The sequence below is a fragment of the Acromyrmex echinatior genome, chromosome 2 (genome assembly GCF_024713525.1).
Source record: "Acromyrmex echinatior isolate Ae372 chromosome 2, ASM2471352v2, whole genome shotgun sequence".
NCBI lineage: Eukaryota > Metazoa > Arthropoda > Insecta > Hymenoptera > Formicidae > Acromyrmex > Acromyrmex echinatior.
The window spans coordinates 4,251,554-4,275,641 of NC_141853.1; the positions used below are offsets into that span (position 1 = coordinate 4,251,554).

Here is a 24,088-nt window from a genome sequence, read left to right on the forward strand (position 1 = left end):
ATTATAATAAATAACAAAATAATTTTTTTGTGTTTAATGTAGATTTTTAATCCTCTTATAAAAATAATTATAAATAAGTAATAAATATTATTCATAATAATTTTACTAATATTTCAATAATATATTAATATAAATTAAAATAACAATATTAGATTACATAGAAAAATTATTTAATAGAATGCATAAGTCATTGTCTTATTATTACGTGTATTATATGTTTTAGTAAATGAAATTTTATTAAAAATAATATTTACATTCGCTATTTTACATATAAACCTTTTTTTTAAGAATCTCAATTTTTTTCTATAATTAATTTTTTTGATATGTTTTTTTTTGTGTGATTGAAAGTAATTAATTGTATGAAAAATCCTTTTTAGTAATAACTTTTATATTTTACAATACAGTAGCTTGACATTTTAACTTTCGTTTATTTATGCATATATATTATTATTTTAATTATTTATAATTTTACTTATTATTACCAATTATTTTTTAAGGTCAGAATTTTAATATATGTTAAGTTGTAAATATTGAACAGAAGTATGATTACAAAACGTAATACAATATATATGTATAATTGTACTTACCACAAAACTGTATCTTTCGCCCAATAAAATACAAAATTTCGCGATGTAGTAGATGCTATTTTATTACAAAATAGCTTCAGCAATCAGACTTTTGTCGATATTCATAATTCGTTCTTATTTTAAGTCTTAAGTAATGTCTTAATTAAGATGTTATAATACAGTCCTCTAATTGGTTCATGAAATAGATTGTACTTAAGACGATCTTAAATATAAGAACCGACTATGAATATCAGTCTCTGATTGGTTCATCTATCTTATATCTAAATATAAGACTCGACTATGAATACCATCCTAACTCTGCAGTCGATCGATACGGCAATGGCGAATGCGAGTCTCGAATTCTGCGCAAGTTTCGAGGCTCATTCAAACTCGTATCTCTACGCACGAATATGATGATGAAATAAAATAGATTCCATTGAAGTTTTTTTACGTTTTTTTTACGATGGAGCGACGAGAGATATAGGTTGCGTTCCGTTTCACGCATAATGCGTATGATGTATCATTTTATTCTTGTCGTTCGCCGAGTGTCAATGTTAATGTTACTAATAGATTTACAAAGAAGTGAGATAAAGCTGTTTGATGGTGAAACAAAATCATATGCATATATATAAGGATATCTAATTTATAAATATAATTATAACACAATTAGAAAATTTATGTTAAACATGCTTTACATGTCCCAAACGTCGATTCAAATTTTTGTGTTAATTTAACACAAGATGAATATGTTAGAAGGTAATAAATGTTAAAAAATTAACACGAAAAACACTGACACAAATTGTAAGCCATATTTCTTCAAAATTAATATTTATAATATGTTAAATTAATATGTTTCAATAAATTTAATATTTATAATGTATTAATCAACACATTTTGTTCATTTATCGTAGAATTTTATTTTCATATTGACTTATTCATAAATTGTGTTATTCTCATTATGTTAAATTAACTCGAATATACTAAAAATTCGATACAAAATTTTAACAAGAACTTCACAAATACAAAATGTAATTACTGAAAATTTTTATTACTGTGAAGGAAATTATGTAAATAATAAGAATTATTACTATTCTTTATGAATTAAAATATTTTACACTTGTATCTATAAAAAAATAAATTATATATTTAAAGTATAACGAAAACTAGACATGTTTTAATACATTCTAATGAGGCGGCAAAGAACAATTTCATTATATATATATATATATATATATATATATATAGAGTGGTATGACATTACATTGTTACAAAATGATTTTCGTAAGTTTTGGACAATGTAAATAAGTAAATTTTTAAGTAGCAAACAGACAAATAAATTTTTATTATCATATTTACTGATATTTTTTTCAATTTTTATTTATATCTATATTTCCAACGGGATAAATCTTTGTTCAGGATTAACGTCGATAATACAAAATCGGAAAGTTTCATCCTGCATCTTTTTCACCGCCTCGCGAAATCCGCAATCTTGGTCGACGAGCTCTGGCAATCGGATTTCAATCTTCTTCCATCGTTGATTGATCAATATAGGTCCTAAGGCATGTGATTGAATCCGAATCGTAATTCAGCGAGATGATAAACAAAATAAGTAAGAATGAATAGTAAAATGTTTCATCCTTTCATTTTATGCAGTGTCAATGAAATTTAAGATAAAGATAAAATGATAAGAGATGTTACACTATAATATATCTGTAATGAGAACTGCAATTTCTATAATTCTTTGTCGCGTTTGAGTTATCATCAGCCAAGGGAGGCAGGGAAACCGTGGCCTCCCTAAATCTTAAAGAATAAAAATAATTAAAACCGCTTAAACGAACTATGTTTAATGAGTGTTCATAAGAAATTAATTTTGGAAAGAAAGAAAGAATTGAAGGTGAAAGTTATAGAAAGATTTTTTGAGAATCGAAGATAGCTAATATTGTAAATTTAAGTCTTTTCAATTCAAAGAATCAATTTTAAAAGAAAAATAAAGTAAATTAGTAAAGTAAATGTGTATAACTTTGTACTTTATCTACTAGTAATTAATTAAAAATAATAATATGAAACAAAAGTCTAATAATCTTCATCTACCTTTCTTCTTCTGGATTCAAAAGTCTCAATTTTAATTTGCCCCCCCCCTCCCCCCCTAAACAAAATCCTGACTACGCTCATGAAGATCATACAAAATTTTCAATACACTAAAGAGTTTCGCAAAATGCAATTGTAAAAGAATCATATCGCTTTATAACATGACGTAAATTTCGATCTTTAAAATATAGCATTTTAATATGCAACGATATTATATTGGGTCATCTAAAAAGTATCCGCGATACTTTGTCATTAGATATATGACCATCAACACACATCTAGTGACAAAAAACCGCGGATATTTTTTAGATGACCCAATAGTTCTAAATTCTAAAATAATACAAATAAATGAGAAAAACTATTATAAAATGCAGAATTTGAAGAGAAAACAGGGTATACTTACATTGGAATATACTTCTGTTATAACAAATTCTCAAGTTGATAACATGATAATCATAAATCTGTATTTGTAATCACGTAGAAAAGATCTTAATTTCCTAGAATTGGATTCGGAAGGTTTTAGGTATTATATTATAAATTTATTTATGACAATAATGTTCAATATATATTACTGACAACTTGAATTTTGTCGCATCATAAGAGTATTAACGTTTCGTAATTTACTATTCGTACTGCTTACTCTAAAGGTGTCAATAAAAATAGTGACTGATAAAAACCATCGTTTTATTAACAATGTTATCGTAAGCGTTATAAATATGCATAGTGTTGTCGTTTTGATTGGTTCTGGAGATCATCTTTCCGAAATTATCGGCAGTGTATTTTAGCGAGAGACTCGTTACGTCTTTCTATCGAACGCCACCACGGATTCGCATTAAATAAATTCGCAATTATTACATGTTGCATATATGTATACGCAGTTCTCCTAAATATATCTCATATTCGTAATAAATGAGGCTGATAGAAGTAGAACTACAGTTTTGCGTTTGATTTCGTGCCACTTTGCGTCGTTCCCCTCGTCCGCTTTTATCCTCGTACATATATTTTTCTCGTGTATATCAATATAAAATAAACATAGGAAAATCTTCAGTTGTTCGGCTTGAACGTCGTGTATTGCGGTGGCTTCTCGCTCTTGTAATGGGGCTTCAATGTCGCTAAACGATCGGGTTTGAGAAACAGCTGCTCCCCCTGCACAATTTCCATCTTAGGATCTTAACCCTCGGTAGCTCGCAAATTTCCATCCGAATTAGCCTGCTGCTGCTCATCGAACAACTCAAATCTTGAATATTTATTACTGATCTCAGCTACTTGTCTTTCATAGAGAAACTAGGAATTTATTTTGTAATCGTCGTTAAATTCATGTCTCTCTTTAAAAAGTAAAGATTATATCTACGGAAAGTTTTGTGTGTAATAATATTTCATAAATTATACTCATATACATATAATAATTATAATATAAATAATGCGCACGTATAATTTTAATTTAAAAAAAAATACGAATTTTTGAATAGCATGAAAATAAAATTCTCTCGATCGTTTATTGAAATAGAACGCAAAAAATGCGTAGCGTTCGCGTAACGCGTAGATTAACGCGAATTAGTTTTACATAAATCCTCTTAAAAAAGTAACGAAATATTCATATATGAATTATTTCGAATGTAGTTCGACGTACGGAGCTGCAGAAGACTAATGCGGACTTAATACGAATGCATACGCGTATAGTGCACGAAACGGGGGCACGAATTGCTATCATAATGTTCTACGGGTTATTACTTGGCAGTCGGGGATAGAAACTAGCATAGGTGCAATCTGTGCAATTCTAGGCGCGTCCGAAACGTGGCACGCGAGGACGTAAAGTTGCAGGGTTGTTCTAGACCCATGACAGCATAGGTGCCAAATAATCCAGGTAGCTACAGTTAGGTAGCAGATTCAACATGGCAGGCAAAACCGAGACTAAGGAAGTAAGATACGTGTGTATGTATATGCATAATAACGTAAAAAGAAACGTAGACTGTATATAAGTATAACTGATAATCTTATAAATGTACGTTATAAGAGATATGTGATGACAAATGATTGTTGCGATGAAATAAATGAACGAATAGACGAATAATTTCATACACGACGCGTTAATATGCATACCACATAATGATTTATATTTTTTTCATTAAATTAAAAATAAAGTGAAAATAATATTAAAAAATTGAAAAAAATTTCGATTGTAATCATTGTAGTCAGGATTGGGATATGTATGGGGTGTGATGATAAATGGTACCAATATGTATGATCACTTTTTAATGATGACAACTTTATACACGAAAGGGAACTCGGCACAACTCCTTGAAACTATCTCGTACGCCATACAGTGAAGTCCCATATTGTTAATCCAATTACAAAGTCGATGGTGTTCGCCTTCAGACTTAATTAATGTCGATGATAACAGGAGATATAATATTAGCTAATCTTAATAGGATGATCGAGGTAACGGTAAACAATATGGTGCGTCGTACTTGAGTTAGATGAAAGTAATCGATGGGAAAGTTTCTCTGTACATAATCTCGTGAGGTGCAGGGTACATACAAAATGCAATTCCGACATGCTCACTCGTTGGTCGACACGTCCTGAAACGATCTGTACAGCTTGATTCCCATTTTTCTGAGAGTCTCTATTGAACCGATAAATTATTCGTATATGGCTACTATACAACTGTGAATCGAATCACTGTCGGTTGTCGGCTTTGTTCAAACTACCCTTTGCAACAGCGACGTAGAAGCGCATCGTAGTAATTATCGCAAACGTACGTGGGCGATTACACATCGCTGTTAACGTCAAAACTTTCATTAATTGGACGTCGATTCGTATGTTAGATCGTGATCTAAACAGGTATACGTATGTATATGCGTATGTACATATGTACTTAGTGTTCAATAGAATAGCAACATATCGTTATTAAATCGTAATGAGCATAGTTTCGATTACTAATAGTATCTATGATACAAACACTCTTCAAATATGGTCTTCGATGGTTCGTTTACAATGCTTATCAGCGTTTCAAGCATACGATGTCAACGATCGGATAAAAGAAGGAAAAAAAAAGAAAGTATTATATCTGCAGTATTGATATTTGCTAATCGCGCAACCTACAATTTTTAGTGGCAGGGTGGAATAATTTATAGCAGTAACGAGTTTCGCGTAACAATTAATTATTTCATTCACAATGCTTATCGTCGTTTCGAGCATACGACGTCAACAGTTGGATGAAAAAAAGGGGAAAAAGAAAGAATTACGTCTGTAATATTGATATTTGCTAATCGCGCCTACAATTTTTAGTGACAGGATGGGATAATGTATGGCTGTAACGAGTTTCGCGCAACAATGATTAAATTACAGCTATTCTCTTATAAGTTTCCGAAACGATTGGATGATCTCGGTGCGCGATCGGTCGTTCGTCATTAAGAGCTGCGAGCGTAAATTCGGCGATCTCGGTCGAGTTCAGTCTTACGTTCTTGAATCCCGCAGGACGCGCGGCTGCAGAGAATATACTCCTTTCTGGATGCAAGTGAAATCAGAACAGAACGAGGTGAGCGCGCTATCCCCGCGAGAAACGAGTCGAGACTCTCTCGGCAAGAGAATTGATAGGAATTCAGTTTACGATTAAGCGTTTCAATTTCATCCGTAATGAATTCCACTCAATTCACCTTAATCCGGTTACTTTTTTACAAGGATGAGACGCGACTCAGACGGAATCGTGCGCGTACAACCGGCCAGTAGAGGCGGCGTTATCGTCGACACGCTCTACTTATGTACACATCTATCTAAATTAAATTACAAACAAGGACACAGCGGTAATTGGTGGAGGGACACCCGGGAACTAGATGCAACCAAATGCATGCGTAATGCACCCTACCGAGCGTATAAATCACTCAAGCGACTATCGCGATCGGAGAACATGATACGTTCGATACTTGCGCGAGCAGCGCGTCGTGTCGCCGCATAAGTATTGTAATTTAACATTGGATCGTCTAAAAACTTCTTGCGCGAGTCGCTAATGGATGGTGTCGTCTCCCGTATAATCGTATAGTTATACAATATTATATAACGATCGTAACATCATAATAAACTTTAACGCGTAAAAAAGTACGCGAGCGAGGATGACGTACGCGTTAATTACTTTCATTGGTGTAAGGAATTAACAAATTTTTGGACGACCCAGTAGAGTGTGTTGGGTACATTAAAACGTAATGTGTATCTATATTTATACATTTCCACGTTGGTCGTGTGTGTGTGTTTGTGTGTATGTAAGTGTGTGTGTGTGTGTGTGTGTGTGTGTGTGTGTGTGTGTGTATCGGGAACACAAATACAATATTTTATTTATATATAAAACCCTCGAGATCTTTCCGGGAGAAAAGGTGGAAAGTTTGCGCTCCTCGTTCCTTGCCTTTTTTAATCCGATTTAGTGTGTCCCGTTCCTCGTCTTGTAGAAGAAATTTTTCCTGCGCCAAGATTGCTCGCTCATTGATTCAATTAATGGATATATACGGACGTGCGGGGCGCGTCAACATTAAAAAAAAAAAGTTGTAATCTCTAATATTTTTCTTCTTTTGTATGTTTTTTACTTGACGAGCCCCCGAAAGCGAATGATTAAAAAAAATAATCAATAAATGCGATAATCACCGAAATACAGTTCGATAGATTAAGGATAAGCATTAATATCGATTCATTAATACGAGTTAAATCGCTACGCTAATCTAGACGGTTCATTTCGCAATCAGGTCAAATTGCATGCACTTGCAGTTTTGCCTTCGCAAATGCATCGATTAAATTTAAACGCGTGTGCTTCGATCAGGTAACTACTCTCAAACGAGTGCAATAAAATAAGCAAGCGATTGAAAAAGAATCTTGTTTAAAGCAGAGTAGCTGATACTTTATGATGTGCTGATCGGTGATGCAGTAAAATTGAATAGGAGAATACAAACTGTGATAGGTGTTAATATGCTCTACGTTAATAAAAACAGTAGAATTTTGCATAAAGAGGAATATATAAATATTAATGTCAGAGAAACACTTAAAAGTCTGCATTTTTTTTTATTACGCAAAGCTTTTTTATTACTTGAATTTAATAAGAGATCCACAAAATCAATATAGCTGTGATACAAAAATCATCTTTCAATAAGAAGAAACTTTATCTTTCAGTAAAAATTTTAGCCTACGTTCAATGAAATTTACACGCATAATATTCAAAATTCAAGATTCTTACTTTCATTATAACTGCACTTTTTAATGTAATCATACAACAAAATAGTATTTTGTAGTACAAAACATTATAATACAATATAATTTATACTGCATTATAATGTAATATATTTACATATTATTAAAAAGTTAACACAGTAATGAGAAATTTATCGTGAAAAACAATCTATGACTGCAACACCTAATCACTAACTTCGAACATGTTTAAAGGAATTATACGTTGTGTTATATATTAATTATACGTTAAAAATGATATAAACTTTACGCGATTAAAGGTGCCTCTACTTAATTCGCAAATCACAAAAATGTAGTTCGCAAATATTGATGCAGAATGATGATTATCGCACGCAAGTTACACGCAGATGAAAACCAACTACACGCAATGAAAAAACAAATGCAAATTTTCATTCTGCGTTTGTGTTTGCAAATTACGTTTTGTGATTTGCAAATTATATAGAGACACCTTTAGAAACAACGGTACGTGACAAATAATAAATGAAAAGCGAGAGGAAGAAAAAAGAAAAAAAACGAGAAGAGAAAAGAAAGAAAAAAATAGCACGCCAGGTTTTAGCTATGCAGCTGTGCGAGAATATATAATTTGTATTCTTTTTTTCTATTTTATTTCCAACTTAACTGACCTGCAACGTATATTGTCCATGAGGCTGCCCATGATGATGATGCCTCTGATAATGTTGCTGTTGGTGTTGCGGGTCGTGCTGATAACACTCCTGCTGGTATTGCTGCGACGGGACGGGCTTCAAAACGTGATTGGCTCGTTTCTCCGGGACAAATTGCTGACTCGTACGATCCATCGTATCCACTGCCAAGCGTGGATCCTCTATCATAGCGTTGGAAGCCTTTGTACTGTATGGAAATGGTGGATATCATCCCGGTTTCGTTTCATTATAGATGCTTTGTGTATACGTATATACCCTATGCGATACGCAAAGCAATGCCTTTCGGATAATCCCTTTAAAGAGTTCCTTAGCCTATTCAGCTTGAAAAGAAATTAAATTGGAAGAACCTACGCAATAGCTAAGGAGATTAGATAATTTATTCATTTTGTCACGGTACGAAGTATTCTTTAAAAGAAAGGCTTTACTTTGAGAACAATCTTATAAATATTCTTCCTTTTTCTTAAGTTGAGTATTAATAAATTTATTCATTATGTTTTTATAAATAATAGCGAATTTGATTAGACGCATTAATGCGTACTAGTGCATATTAAAACCGTTGTATAATATATTGATTTAATCTGAGTGTAAAGCTAAAATGTAAATATTTTGAATTATAAAATATATAACTTAAGCACAATAAAGTGTATTAGGTATTTCATGATTTAACCAACGTTTAATGGTTTCCATGTTTATAATAAATATATTTATGTCAATTAACAATTTGTGTATAATGGCTTTAATACACACCAGTACGCATTGAATGCATCTAATCGAATTCGCTATAAGTAAGTTATATCTATTAATTATCTTTTTATTTTTTTGTTTTTAAATCGCTCATTCTTTATTTACTCGCGATGCTTAACATCTCTTAAGATTAAAAAATGTAAAAACATTTTTTTTCTTTCTGGAACAAAAATCTCATATTCTTGCATATTCAAATTCATAAATAGTACTATTATACGTTTTAATCAAATGTACGCAATATTGGAGCATCGCTTCCACGACGCAGGCACTTTATATAAAGAAAGGCTTTGAAAACAAGGCAGGTGATCTTATAAATATTCTTCCTTTATCTTGGATGTTATTTAATAGATTTATACGTTTCGACAAATAAATAATATTTAATTATCTTTCTGTTTGTTATTTTCTTATAAATCGAGCATTATTATTTATTTATTCAGAATATTATACGAGACGTATAAGATTTAAAAAATGTATCTTTCTTTCTGAAACAGAAATCCCGTATTCCTGCGTATGCAAATTCGTAGATATTCTAACATGGTTCTGGTCAAATGTACATATACAATATTGGAGCATCGCGCGTGATCCACGGCGCCGTCTACTCGCCTATAAATCATCGCGCAATGTAATATCGTGTGCTTACCAATGCACTTGCTGCAGTGCCGGTACTGTGTTTCTGGCTACGCAGCATCTATCCGAACGTAGGAAACAAACGAATCCCATTATCAGTACCGAGAGCACCGTGAATCCGGCCACCGCGCCGATAACAAGCGGGATCTGAGGACAAAGAAAGATATTCTACGTGCATCGCCAAAACATTTCTCACAAGCATCGATGTAGATTCCGATAGTTTTTTCGCGTTTATTCGCATACGTCAATTATATAGAAAATATAAAATTTGACAATTTCTTTCATAGATTGTACATTCACTTCAACTAGAATCGACAAAGAACTCGACAAAGAATTTTTCTTGGCGTGTGAATACTTTTCCTGGTTTGTCTACGAAAAGAGCTTACGTTTTAGATGACGTTAGAAGTCTTGGAAAGAATAGTACGTAAAACGTTATGTCTGCAACGTTTACCTGGCCGGGCTCATCGACTTTCAGCATGAGTGCTCGTCTGTCACTGCCACGATCGTTCTCCACGATAACATGATACAGCCTTTGATCCTCTTTCACTGTACTTGTCAACTCTAAGATCGCTATATAACAATCTTCTGAAGGCAACGGCTCCAGATCAAGCGCACGATAGCGCGGTTCCAGAACCTCACCTGTCAATAAGAACAATTCCATGTACATCTCAATAATATATATTTATTCTTTATTTCCATTTCTACGAATAACTGAAAGAAAATTTTGCAAAATAATGAACATAATACCCATTCTATATAATATTAGAAAGTAAGAAAAAATAAGTGCAAAATATAATAATTAGATCGACGAAGCTACTATTAAAAAGCTAACTAATTAAGAAGTAAGAGAAATAATAAATTAATATTAATAAACATAAAAATAAATATATAAATATGTATGAGGTATAAAAGTTCTAAAATATTTTACAGAATTTTCGGAAGTGTAAGCGTGTTAAGAGGGACTAATTAATCGGTATCTCGGACAATAATGAGTGTAAAAAATTCACGGTATCCGGCGTGAGAGAGCATCGATTTGGGCCTCACGGAAATTGGACGGATGTCTCAAGACCGAAGCGATCTCATAGCTCGGGTTACGAGCAAGTGATCAATTAACCAAGGGGGTAATTGCGAATAGCGGTGGGATCGTCAATAAGGTACCCGGCGTGGAGTGCCAATTATGTCGGGAAGCATTGAAAAAATTGTGTACGAAAGAGCAACCCCCGAGCAGTAAAGCTGGAGTACTCTTTCTGCTGATTCAACGAAGGTGAAGGGAAGTTTAACGGGGCTCCAGTTTCACCGAATAAAAAAGAAGAAGAAGGCAAAAGCGAAGGGAGCGTTAATAACTATGGCCGTTTGTGCTACTCGTTTGTAGTATTCGAAACAAAAACCAAAGTAAAGTTTGCACATTAATGGTTCGTTGAACGAGGTGACGGACGTTTCGTTTCACGGGAAACGCATAACGAAGAGGCAGACGCGTAACGAAGGAGGACTTGTTGGAAAAAGTTGGTGGTAGAGGCAAAAGTCAAAGTGGAATAAAGTAAAGTCGAGTCAGCCCGACATCTGCCGTAACAATTTTAGTACGCGAACAATGTGCTTCGAAAGTGGTATCTCTTTCGTACACACGTTGCCCATGTTTCTCGTGTTTACTGACACGTTTACAAGGATAAAGAGCATAGATGCGGCTATCATTTGCGGGTAACTCGAGCGGTGAGCGATCTAGAGCGCCATTGTATTGCGAAGAGTAATACAAAGCGACCGAGAGATCAATGTTCCCTTAAATTCTAATAGAAGGTTTCCATGAGTTGAACTAGTTCTCTTTCTTTTCTAAACGACATTCTTTGTCATTTACTAATATCGCAAACGCGCCTATCGCTTTATAATAATCTTTAACCTTCTTTATTTTATGTCTCAATAAAGATCAAATAATTTTTTCGATAAATAATTTTATTTACATGAAAAGAATGATTTTGCTGAAGTATATAAAAATTCAGTTAAATACAGACCTAAAAATAATTTTATTGTACTATTAAAATAATTACGTAGGAATTTCAAACATGATGAGTAATGTTGCAAAAAGTTTTTACATTCTAGCAAGTTTGAGTGTTCTACATAATTATTCTTATGGTCTAATAAAATTATTTTCAAACCTTTATGTAGTTAAATTTTTAAATACTTCAGCAAAACTAACTTTTCTATGTATAGTATATATTAATAAATTCGATATGATTTGACAATCTTCTATGTATTCTAATAAGTTTTTAGCGATAATTTTAATTTGAATACTTTCAAAATCTTTTTATACACGGAAAAAGAAAGAATCTTGCCAAAGTATTTAAAAATTTCGCTGGATTCAGATCTCAAAATAATTGACTGTAATATCAAAATTAATTATATAAAATGCTCAAAGTGATTGTTAAAATTTTTATAGCATTGCTTATCATGTGTGAGTTTTCCATACATAATTATTCTGATGGTCCATCAAAATTATTTCAAATATCTACTTATCTGGATATATAACTATCTATCTAAACTTTTAGATACTTCAACAAAATCGTTCTTTCCATGTATTCTTGACAAAATATTTTAAATTACAGAAAATTATTATGTCAGACGACCCTGACGATGTCGAAATAAGAGGAAAGTAGCAAGTTCAATTAACCAGATTACATACATTCTTCTGTTCGTACAAAAATATCTTAAGAAAAAGAATTTTGGCTGTAATATCCGCTCTTATCGTTACCTCTGTTATTTACCCCATGATGCGAAACTTATAACAGAACACGTACGTGCACGCAGGAAGCAAAAGGCCAAAGTAAAGACGAAATCGAATACTTCTTGTGATAGTTTGAGGCAAGCAGTCTCTAACCGGCGTGCAGTCTGGTGCTGCCCCATTCCCAGGCTACGAGCCGCGGCTTCGGGTCGGAGCACAGTCTGATCTCTAATCTAGCCGGGTTACCCTCCGTCGTCACAACGACAAACTTCTCTGTGATGGTCGGCTTCACCACCTGCGACACATGTTTAACGTCCTTTGAATGGAAAGTTCGTTGCTGGGATCTCCCTTCTCCTCTTTCGCGGTCATCAAACGGCGAACGTGAATGTCGCGAGTTACTTTCTATTCGGACTATCTCACGGTGGTGCACAACTGTCGTTTTGCGGGCAAAACTCTCGTAGAGAGTAGCTTTAAATCAAAACTAATCGAATATGATACGAATTATTAGATAATTAAATATATAAAAATATATTCTATAATAATATATTCTATAAATAATCGATTCAGATGGATGTAGTGACGATTTTCATCAAAAGTGCGAAAATGCATGCAGCGAAAATCGAAACATTGTAGATAGACCATGGTAATTCTTTTTTTTTCGTTAACACAACCGGAATCTATCCGGAATCTGAAAGAGATATTATCAAGAAATATGATAAATGATTCTATAAAAAAAAAACTCAATTTAGATATGAATGATACGTGACTAAGCATCAAAAATACGAAACTGAATGATATGTGTTTCATGAACAAAAACTGTAAATCATTTTCGGTCGTGAAAGAAACTTATGATTTATGATGCGTACATTATAACTCAATTCATTGTCATCGTATGTGCATCGCGAGATAAAAACATTATCATACGGATACATTTTTCACATTATGATACATTGAGATAATTCATACTCATTTCTGCAGAGTATCGCAATTTCAAAACCACATCTCATATATCGTTGAAATGTATCGTGCAAATGTAATTCATCATTTTTACGATATTTGTATCGGCAACGCTTGTCACGTTTTCGTACATATCGCAATCATAATTAAAATATTGATTTGATTACATGGTATCGACATTTCAACTGATTTCCAGGCAACATGCCTATGAAATAAATCGTATAATAAAATTTTTCCAATTGCTCCTTTCGCGTGATATTCGACTCCCGAGACGAACGTGTAATATAAAATAGCTGTGTGCGTACGCAACGTCAAAATCAATTTGAACGAGATATTAATAGCGCTGTCGAATTTTAACAGATGAAATGGTTTCATATTAAATGAAATGGAAATCAAACCTTTGTGCAGCCAGTAACCTGCATTAAGTTGCGTGCGTTTTGCTATCAGGCAATTCAATAAAAAAAGTCCCGCGATATATTAAAATTGAGTTTTTTTCGTTAACAGTCAGATAATTAGCTATTGGATTCGGTCATTGATCAGAATCAAATTACGAAGGTCTGTAATATCACGGTAATTGGAATATAATTTAATCTCTGTTGTATGCAGTTCTAGTTATGCTGTGTTTACAAATTTTATTTGCAATATGCATTTCTGAATATATATGTAACTAAATATGTATATATATATATATATATATAAAACATGTGTGCATAAAATATCGAATATGTAATATATGTAAAAAATTGAATATATAACATCAGACAATTTCTTTGATAAATTAAATACAATTGAAATTTGTTTCGTTCTAACATGTACGCGTATTTATTCTGGATTGTTGTGTACAAAAGTATTGAAGTGACCTTTTCAATTAATTGCAGCTATGGTTATTTTTATGTGAACAAAACAAAAACATGTCTGTAGCTATATGATATTGAGGCGTTCTTTTGAAAGAAATAACGCAGTTCGTTACAAATAACGAAGATATTGATTTTATGTATTATTTATTCTGTATAATAAAACTCGATGATGCAATGTACGCGTATTGTTGGTGATTGAAAAACTGAATGAAAGATATTGTCATTAAAAAATGCATTTGAAGTTAAATGCACGGATATACTCAGTATATCGCGATATATATATATATATTATACCTTAATAACAGAATTTATTGGTGTAATATTGGCTAAATACATTTCCAATTGATGTTAATATTTAACCAATATTTAGCTAATGAATTATGCTAGTCGAGTATATCATAAAAATAATTTCTATATTGTTTTATCACAATTATTAGAGCAATATATTATTCGCTTTGCAACAAATAGATAAATAAATAATACGTGTTATAAGATCTGCATAAGAGTTAACTTTTCATTAAGATGGAAAATAATTTACTTAACAATAACGTACAGGGTTGTAAGTTTTAATTTGCTTGTCAAGTTGTGTTCGTTTCATTAAACATTAAATCATTCTGCAATCTCCTTTTTTTTTGCGCGAATTTATCCACTTTGGATACAACGCATACACGATCTCAGCTCATCCTTAGTATATCGTGTTTTCCACGAAATAATGAAGCAGAACGAGGTTGATGCACTGGAGCAACATTTCTTCTTCGTTACAAACTACATTTTCTACTCATTTTTTTTCCACCGATATTACATCCGGGTAGTCGAAGCTGAACGACGGACTTTAGGCAAAGTATTCACGAGAATATTCCGTTACCGCGCTCACGAAAGATATTCAATGATCCCTGGATCCCGTAAAGTAATGAAGCGATATTTTTTCACGACGCGTCCGCCGGAAACGCTATTCGTCAACGTCGAATCCCCCTGGTAATTCTGATTTGCAGCGAAACTTTTTCAACGTTCCGCCGCGACGATGCGTCGTCTTACCCGTGGAGCTCCGACCACTTGCAGGGACACAGGGTCGCTTTTAACTTCCCTGACGTTGCCATTGATCTTGTTGGAGGCGAGACATATGTATTGACCCTGTTGCTCATACGTCACGTTCGTCAGGATCAATCGCTGCCCCGTTCCGCATTCCAATGGCATGCGGCCGTCCGTGAATATCTGTGCCCATCTGCACACGCATCACCGCACATCGGAAATTTGCAAATTAAAGACACTTCCAAATGCCACTGCGGAAGTATAAGCTAATGAAAAGATATAAAAATAAAAGAAGGAAATTAATAATTAATAATTTTCGCTCTAAGCTACATATCAGATGTTAGACTCTTGTAAACTGAAGTATAATCTAAGAAAGTGAATTAAAAAATTAAATGGAAAATTAAACATAGCATTATAATAATTAAAAGAAAAAACTCTTATCAATTTTGATACGTAATAAAATTTATTCTTAATTTGATGTGATTTTACAATCAGACAGATCATTTTAAGCTTTTTTTATGAAACATCTCAAAGTTCGAAAAATCAGTTATCAATACGAGTGAATGCAAAAAAAATTCTAAAAGAAGTAAAAATAAAATAATTGATATGGATCACCTGTACTCGGCTGGCGGCATCGCATCAGCATGACATTCGAAGGATGCACCAGAATATAACAACGCAGTTGTTAATCGATCCGGTCCAACTGCGCTGATTGTTGGTGGATCTAGAAAAAATCAATTTATTCTGAAACTATGAATACAAGTTATTTCGTATAACAGTTTCTAATAATTTTTATTCCATATCTCTTTGAAAATACAATAATTATTACGTGAATATTCACGTATATAGTGATTCGAAATATAGAAGATAAAGAAAATTACAGTTATTATTTAGTGAAAATTCTTATATATCAAAAATATATAATGGCCAGAGGCCACAAAAATTTTGGAATGCATTGAAGTGAACATGACAGATTAAGAATCGGAAAGTGACAGTGGTACACGTACAGTTTACGGAAACCTGTACTGAGACCGGACTGCTCTCGCCTTCGATGTTTGACGCCTCACAGAGGTAAACAGCGGCGTGATTTCTGTAAATTGGGGAGAACATGAGGGTTTCTCCGATGCTAGCCACTTCTGTCACCCCAGGACTCTTGGTTTTCCTCCAGAGAATCGAAGCTGGCGGATTAGCGTCAGCGAGACATCGGATTTCCAACTGATCGCGGCCCTCCTCGAGCTGGCCAGTTGGGACGCCGACTAATCTCGTCTCCGGCGCGTCTAAATTCATGCGAAATGCTCAGTTAATCACGAGAGCTCTAATCCCTCGTGCCGACTAAATATACATACACATATATATATATATATCAGTTATTATTTATTGTAATACACATCATTGTTTATGTCATTCAAGTCATTATTCGTCAAAACTGCATCACACAGAATTCAGGGAACAATCTTCATTCATTTAATTATAAAAATCGTACAATTATAGAAATCGTACATTGATTAAGACAAAATCTCTTGAAACAAATGTCTGTTTTAATTTAAAAAATGATTATCTTCTATTTTTGTCTATTTCTTGTTATTAATTTGGATTGTTCAAAATTTCACCAATAGACTTGCCTTTGCAAATTTTGATTGATTAGAGATGAAGAGACCATATATTTATATATAATTATGACTTAACTTTTAACGTTAAATATCTTGAATATTATTTAACGATATTAACTAATGATAATACGCAACTCTTTTTTTGGAAATATGCTCATTATCCATCTTTGGTGGATCTATATAAAAAGCGAGAGTAAATCTATCATATCGATTTTAACGAGACGGAAATTACGTATAATTATCCTCGGAAGAGCCCTTTCATATTCATGTCACTTAGTAAGCAAGAGGAATTTAACGTAAATGCAGCCGGACCCCGTCATTACTATCAGGTTTAATCACGCTGAAATCACTAGTCACGATGTGCGGGAGACCGTGAAAGATAAACATCAGATACAGAAAACAAACGTCCGCAGCATAAAATTTTCAGATTAAACTACTCATTAATGAGCTCTTAGCTCAATGAGCTCGAAAGCAGAATTCACATTCGCAATCAGATGGATTTATTGCTTCAAAATGAGATTCCAACTTTACTTGTCAATATTAAATAATAGATCCCATCCGATCGCGTACATGTGAGAATACAACCCATAGAAATAAATGCCTTTAATGGTGGATTTTAAGAGTGCTTGTATAATTTTGTGTGAATCTATGATCTGGGTACTTTATTTATCAAGTTTTGTCAACAAAACTACTACTTTTGTCAGTAGTTTTTATGATTCTATGATTCTATGATTCGTTGATTGACAGAAAATAAAAAAAATGAACTATGTATATTTCTTACTATATTATTATTTCTTTTTATACTATCTGTTCATCGATTGGCCAGAAGGATAAACAAACTTGGAATAAAAATTTAAATAAAAACTGAATGTTTTATATACTTTTAAATATTACTTCATTTTTGTTAATGTAATTGTTCGTTTAAAAAAGCAATTAGCAAATTATACCAGACAAAGATACGTCGTCATGCAAGATAGATATTCTGGTTTAAGAAGAAATTAAATTACGTAAACGCGGTCAATCGTGTCATTGTTTCCCCGATGGACCAAGCAAAGTGGAAACACTGCGTTGACTTTGGTTTCACGTATAACTGATGGTACCTGGTGGACACGATGGAAAAAGCGTGTGTCCGGGTCATGCGGTAATTACCTTCTTCGAATAATTAATTAATCACCGTGAGTGATGAATTTCGCGAAATATACTCTGAGCAAGAACGTATTGCCGCTGTGCAACTGGTTTTAGTATTAATTTGTATATAATCAAAACAGCATACACACATTGCGTTATAACAAATCGCCATTTATTATTGTGCTTGTTATTTGATTCCTTACCAGTAAAGGTGACCCTACACGGTCAATAATAACTGTCAGCATTAACAAATATTAACAATATTATTGAATGTGTGCGGTTAATATTGACGATTGTAGAATATATTGATGGTGATCTGGATTTTGATTCTTGAGCATCAGTATCGCTTTATTAAAATCCAGTAAATTACAATGCAATAGATATTATACATAAAACTAAAGTGAAATATATTGTCAATAATACTAATCGTGTAATTAAAAATACTAAATATATTGCATACTGTCAGTATTATTGATTCAATATTATCGATCGTATAAGGTTACCTTAAGAGCTTCTCACTTTACGTCTAAAAAATATACAATGAATGATCGTTATTATTGTTCCTGGGATGTTTATAATTTCACATTTTTTCATATTACAAAAGCATTGTTTTAATGCATCGCGTTCATGTGTTTGTACAAATTTTTTATATTACGCGACATACATGTAATACAACGAATAATTTTTCACAGATCGTAATTTCGGCATACTTGATGATGCACGAGCTGTAATTTCGGTTGATTTTGATGGAAAACTAGCACAGTTACGGCATCCTATTCGCTGAGTGATGATGTAATTCATGTTTATTTACTCGATATTTATTTAATTTACGGCCGGTATAAACCGGAGCCAATTTTCATCAGCGAACCGGCTCACTTCTGGTTTCCATATTCATGTAATAGGTCGTCGTTGCGGCCATTAAAAATGTTAAACGCTGTTACGTTTAATGAATAACATTATAGCGTATGCAACGAGATGAGCCACAAACATAAAACCGAGTTAATACACGTCACTTTGAGAGTTAACATGACACATATATAATAATAAAGACATATATACGTATACATATATACATACATGCCATTATTATCGTAGATCATAAAAACATATCAATCCTTAAAGCGACGCGGATTAACTTGGTTTTATGTTTATAGTTCATTTCGTTGCATATGCTATAATGTTATTTATTAACGTTTAACATAAATGTTAAACATACATATGCATATGTGTATCTGAACATATATTGTAACTTTATATTTATCATATATTTCAATAAAATCGTACAATATTGTGTTTCTACAAAAAATGTACCAATTTTAACTTTTTAAAAAAAATTTAAATTACGTTGTTTGTATACTTATTACTGAAATATACATATATAATTATAATTTATAGAGGTTGCAATTTTCTAAACATTTACGCATACACGTCGCTTCTATTACCACAGACAGAATGCAATTAACGCATTTCCCTCTATACGGATTTCCCTTTCAATATAAGATTATATTTGTTCAGCTAAAATGCAATTAATTAATTGATTAATTAAAGTTTTGATATGGAAGATTATCGATAGTGAGTTAATTACGATAACCATTCATAATTGAAGTTGAATAGAACATAGAAAGAAATACCTGCACAAAATGAAGGGAACCATTTGAATGACGGTATTGAAAAAACCCTTGTAAATGAAGAAAAACATGTACATTGAAAATGTATGTATAATGAATTTCTTATAAATTCATATAACATATGAATTTACTATCTTTTCTTTTCATGTGATCATGTAGATGTAATTTGAATTTAATAAAGCTTATTTAATTTAATTGAATTTAGTAACTTTAGTAAACGCGAGTTTGCGTAACTATGCTCGTTGCATTTTCATGAAAACAAAGTACGTGAGATGCAAAAAGGAAGAAGATTACAGCGTGAATAATGTGAATCAATGTGAATTAAACATAAGACCACGTTTTAAAAACTTACATTAGATTTAAAAAGCACTTAATATCAAATATTGCAAAAAATTATAACAAGTTAAAATTGTATATATCTCCCTCAAAATTTTATATCATTAAGCTAATTAAATTTATAATTAAATATATATAGTTATCATAAATTTATAATTAAAAATAAGAAAATCTATCATTAAAAAAAAGATTAAGATAATAAAGTACTCTGTTAATTATTAAGACGTTTTAAAGCAAATTGTGGAAAAGTTGCAACAAGCCTTTTTACTAAAAAGCCTTTTTCTAAAATCTTATTTCAAATTCATTAAAAACCGTGACTGTCAAAATATCGACACTGCTTTAAAACACATAGATCATCCGAAGAAGCAATTTGGCACAAAATGCATTTTTGTTAACGAGACTCATAATTTTTACCGTTCTGCAATTCACTTTTTCGATCGCTTGTGAAATTTATCGAATTGTTCTAGGTGCGAAGGGAAAGAATCGGGAGAAGGAAGCATGAAGGATGAAAAAGTCAGCCGGCAAACGCACTGGTGCCTAAATCGAGTCACCATTTTCGTTTAGGCGCGGATAGCCAGCGCAGCTGTTCATTTCACGTAACAACGATCCTAAAATACGCGCGACGGAACAGTCGCTGACCCATTCAGAATTTTAGCTGCTCTCTTTCTTTCTCTTTCTCCCTATATTATTTTTTATTTCATACCAATCGCGCTCAATACGTTCTTTTTTTTATTCAACTTAGAGCACGTAAAAGTTTCTTTTCTGCATATTTCGCAAGAAAGAATAAAGAAAAAAGAATATTTAAGAATGAATGTATTGAGAAACTACTTTTTTGTAAGTACTTTAAAAACTAAAACAAAAAAATAATCTCCTTAATTTCAACATACCTTTTTTTTTTTAATTTAAAATAAAAAATGAAATGTTGAATTCGCCTACATTTTTCATCAAATATTTAGATCTGATCTAAAATTTTTAGATCTTATCAATCTTTTTTGCTTTTATAATTTTTACTATGCCATTAATTTATTTTCATTGGCTATAATCTAGGGCAGGCTAAAGGCACGTCTATCAAACTACTAATAAAATTAAACGCAGCGTATTATAGAAATCAAACATTTGTCGAATGTTTATGGAAATGAAAAGTATTCAGATTCAAATACTCTGCAAAAATTATGCGCGGCATCTGGATCTAGTAATACCTCTGCAGATATTGGCAGGATAATTTTATCGAGGAATTTCTGAAGAGTTTTTCCCTAAAACTCGATTACCCGATGTGTACTCTGCGCATTTTAGCGCGCCGTGCCGAAATATCGATCATTCGAAAAATCTTTTATTCAGTCAGAGGGTCTGATGTTATTTCCATATCTACGCCCGCGTCGTTGTTTGAAGTTTACTCAAGAAACGACCGAGAGTTACGCGCGAGCGAGTAACGCTCTCTCGCAAGCGTTGGGACACACCGCATCATGCTGAATTTACGCATCACGGAATCGTTGCGTGAGAGAATTTTTTCGAGGAGCATTTTTCTAACAAATTCTACACTACGTCAAGTATAGGTCTTCCTGACCATTTCTGTTGGAAAGAGAGAAAATATAAGTTATCAAAATACAAATGCACAATATGAAAAAAGATAACGATTAAAAGTATAATTTGTAATGGAATTAATAATTTCATTCTGTAATTCGGAAAATAAATAAATTACAACAAAAACAGAAAACGTCGCGATTAAAAATTAAATAATTACAACTTTAAATTTTTTCAATTCTCTCCCACTTTGATATTTTTATTCATTTATTTCAATCTTCGTATTTTTTTGCCGTTTTTTTTTTTTCATAAATGCGAATTGGTGTAACCAGATTAATGATAAATATTTTTTAAAAATAGTTTCAATAGAATGTAATTGATGTAATCAAATTAATTTGATTATAATGATAAATATTATGAAAACAAAAAAATAATATCGAATAATATGTTTTTTTTGTTTCCGTAATGGATACCAAAGTAATTACATATAAAATGAAGAATACAAACAAACTTACGCATTTTTTTTCTGTAAAAATGCTTGCACTATTAAAGGCATTATTGATTCAACTATGATAGTTTATAAGTAATTTAAAAATGATAAATCAAACGATATCGTTAGAAAGGAAGAACGATGATACAACTATTTCCCGTATGATAGCTTTTAAAAAGTAAAGTCGCGATTCGAATGGGTCAACGAATGCCCGCTCGATATTTCGACTAGTCCTTCCTTGGATAAACTTCAAACGGCTCTGCTTTTATGAAATGAAAGCGAATGGATGAGACAAAAACGTTAAAGTTAGGAAATACACGGTGGACAACCTTTGTGACGAATAAAATTCGATAATCCAACGTTCAAATTTATTTTACTGTAAAGTTTTAAACGTATAAAATTTCGAGTATATCAAATTAGAAAATTTTCCTAATGGACGCGTATGTCTTTTATCAAGTACATATATAGTGAGAGTTCGTTAAGCAGACAGTACTTTTTGCAGCGTAGGATTACTATTTGTGCAACAAAAATTGCAATAACTAATGGAATAATGGAATAACTATGAAAAAGGAACTTTTTTCGGTCTTACAGCTTCTATTATTAGAATCATATAGGAACTGTTTCAAGCTGGCTCCAAACACGCTAATCGAAATATAGACGAGTCACTGATCCATTCGCGTCGGTTGTGCTTTCTAAAAATTGCACCGACAAAATGCATCTCTCTCGTTAGCGAGGATAAATCCCTCAGTTTGCGATCGAAGTAACATTGGCACGGAATAAATCGGTGCTCTGAGGCGGACTTTTCAATTTGCACTGAAAAGTCCCGCCCGTCTAATGCACGTAATCAATACAATTGACGTGCGTACGTACACACAATACAAACACGGGTATCCCGGATAAGCAAATATATGAGCGGATAGATACACAAGATGTCCCCAAGAGGGCCGCGACGGGACTCGAGATCGAATTTGCGGTGGGAATTATAAATTACGCGGCCGTGGAGCTCGAAATTGGATCGAGGCGAACGGGAGAAAGGGAAATGATGTTCTTGAAGGTAATATTAGGAATGGTAACTGGCGAATCAATTTTTGACGCCACGTGCATGATCGAAATTGCACACCTCGATGAAGCGCGTCGAATACGTTCAACAGCCGCAAGCGACTGTATGTATTTAAGACCGCAACAACTGTAATAAAGTTATTTAATGCGTCGACATTCATAAATTATTATAAATCATTTTAATTCCAGTGATATTATATAATTTTACGTGCAGCTTTTTTCATTTATTATCGAAACAAATAAAATTGCTTCTCAAGAGTTAATATAAATTATTGTAGTATTAATTTAAATGGTACTTTTTATTATAATAGCAATATTATTTACTTGAGCATTAACAGTAAATCTAAATATTTGTTAATACACGTATCACGTATTTATCAGCTTCAACAATTTATTTATAATGGAACTTCGCGCAAAAGAACGAGAACCTTTTAACCTTCGTAGCGAGGTAAAGCATACATATTCGCCATACTTTTTCAATCATCGAATTAATTCGTGGGGAAAGATGAAACGGATACGAGAACCAAATGCAATCTGGTCAACGTATTAATTACCTGATACGATCCTATCGAAAATGTTTGCTAATTAATGTTACATAACATTCGATTTAATAGCCGATTTGATTTCAAAATTCGTATAGAATGTGCGATTCGCTAGCAACCGCAAAGTTATTAAATTTACGAATTGCAAATTTTTAATACGCGGTTAGATTTTTATAGTAATTTACTATTTAGAATATTTTTTATTATATCTATATTAAAAGTGATATAATAATTACGTAAATATTAGCAAAAAGACTTTTAACGGTTTGTAGTTTCTCAATTAATTATGTATATCAGACTAACGAACG

The 24,088-nt window shown here is 32.6% G+C and overlaps 1 protein-coding gene across 3 annotated transcripts in view; it reads right to left on the reverse strand.

The window, feature by feature from the left end:
- Positions 1–3,321: 3,321 nt before the first annotated feature.
- LOC105145175 (kin of IRRE-like protein 3) overlaps positions 3,322–24,088 on the reverse strand; it is a 185,305-nt gene continuing 164,538 nt past the window's right edge. Inside the window, exons 6-13 of one of the 3 annotated variants that reach the window (XM_011054581.2) lie at positions 16,474–16,743; positions 16,082–16,190; positions 15,473–15,659; positions 12,780–12,918; positions 10,365–10,552; positions 9,927–10,060; positions 8,504–8,729; positions 3,322–3,800 (exon numbers count right to left, since the gene is read on the reverse strand). In XM_011054581.2, coding sequence (XP_011052883.1) covers positions 3,699–3,800; positions 8,504–8,729; positions 9,927–10,060; positions 10,365–10,552; positions 12,780–12,918; positions 15,473–15,659; positions 16,082–16,190; positions 16,474–16,743 — 1,355 coding nt within the window. In that variant the 3' untranslated portion in view covers positions 3,322–3,698. Of the gene's footprint in view, positions 3,801–4,890; positions 7,106–8,503; positions 8,730–9,926; positions 10,061–10,364; positions 10,553–12,779; positions 12,919–15,472; positions 15,660–16,081; positions 16,191–16,473; positions 16,744–24,088 lie in introns of those variants that run through there. The other 2 variants (XM_011054589.2, XM_011054575.2) reach the window with 2 other exon arrangements.